We start from the raw sequence: 1,269 nt of genomic DNA on the forward strand, positions 1-1,269 counted from the left end.
TCATCGAAACAGCCTGCCGCATTGTTGGGGACTGCGGTAGTTCACGTGCGTGATCGGTATGGATGCATGCAACCCGGTACGTGCGTTAATCGATTCAGGGTCTCAGATAAGCATCATGTCAGTTCCATGTGTCGAACGGTTGGGGTTGAAGTGTAATAAGTGGACTGCCCCCTTGACAGGCGTGTCCGGTGCAGCAGTTCTACAGGTAAAAGGTCGAGTTGACTGCTTCATTACGCCCAGGTATATCGACGAGCATTCTATCAAGCTACAGGCTTGGGTCCTACCCAAGATCACCAGCGACATGCCAGCACAACCGTTGCCGCCGCAATTGGTGAACAAGTTTTCCCACTTGGCGTTAGCTGACCCGCAGTTTGATTGCACCGCTCCAGTTGAGTTATTATTAGGAGCTGACGTATTTTCCCGAGTGATGGATGGGAAACGCGTTCTATTGGATCCCTCGTTACCAGCGGCCTATGGATCGATCTTTGGGTGGATCGTTATCGGTCCTGTTCCCGAGGTGGCACCTGATACTTATCGGTCTCACATTGCTGTCACCCTTTCCGTGTCACTTGAGGATATGGTCCATCGTTTCTGGCAAGTGGAAGAACCCGATACAGCTCCGGCCACGTTCCATGACGAGGGCCAATGCGAAGCGGTCTATAGCGCCGAGCGGTATCGTGACACCAATGGACGATATGTAGTTCCTTTGCCGTTCAAGCCCCTCCATCGCGACGAGTTATTCCCTGGGTCTCGTCAAATCGCCATACGCCGCTTCCAGAACCTGGAACGAAAGCTCCAGGCCGACGAAGGACTTTACGCTGCGTACAAAGAGTTCATGTCAGATTACGAATCTTTGGGACACATGACTATCGCTGATGAAGTCGGGACGTACTACATACCCCACCACCCGGTCTTTAATGCGGCACGTAAAATACGAGTGGTATTTGACGCCTCCGCCAAGGCCAGCTCGCACCTATCGCTGAACCAATGCTTGCACACCGGGCCGAAGTTGCAGCTAGATATTCTGGACATTCTTACTCGTTTCCGTCTTCATAAATACGTTTTCACCGCCGACGTGTGTAAAATGTACCGGCAAATCCTCATGCGCCCGGAATACCGGTGCTTCCAACACATCTTTTGGCGGTCGTCACCAGTGGAGGAGTTAAAAGAATATCAGCTCAACACCGTCACGTATGGAGTCAATTGCGCCCCTTTCTTGGCGTTACGTGTACTGAAGGACATCGCTGATAACGAGTGCAATGGGTTTCC

General features: G+C 51.9%; 1 protein-coding gene across 1 annotated transcript in view; it reads left to right on the forward strand.

Annotated features, from left to right (window-relative positions):
* The window catches only part of LOC103309128, a gene marked incomplete at its 3' end in the record, with an annotated part of 7,515 nt that extends 6,252 nt beyond the window's left edge, over positions 1-1,263 (forward strand). Inside the window, exon 2 of the mRNA XM_029492308.1 lies at positions 490-1,263. Within this exon, the coding sequence (XP_029348168.1) occupies positions 490-1,263 (774 nt within the window). The remainder of the gene's footprint in view (positions 1-489) is intronic.
* Between the last annotated feature and the right edge of the window lie 6 nt (positions 1,264-1,269).

Source organism: Acyrthosiphon pisum, unplaced genomic scaffold (genome assembly GCF_005508785.2).
Source record: "Acyrthosiphon pisum isolate AL4f unplaced genomic scaffold, pea_aphid_22Mar2018_4r6ur Scaffold_21212;HRSCAF=23324, whole genome shotgun sequence".
NCBI lineage: Eukaryota > Metazoa > Arthropoda > Insecta > Hemiptera > Aphididae > Acyrthosiphon > Acyrthosiphon pisum.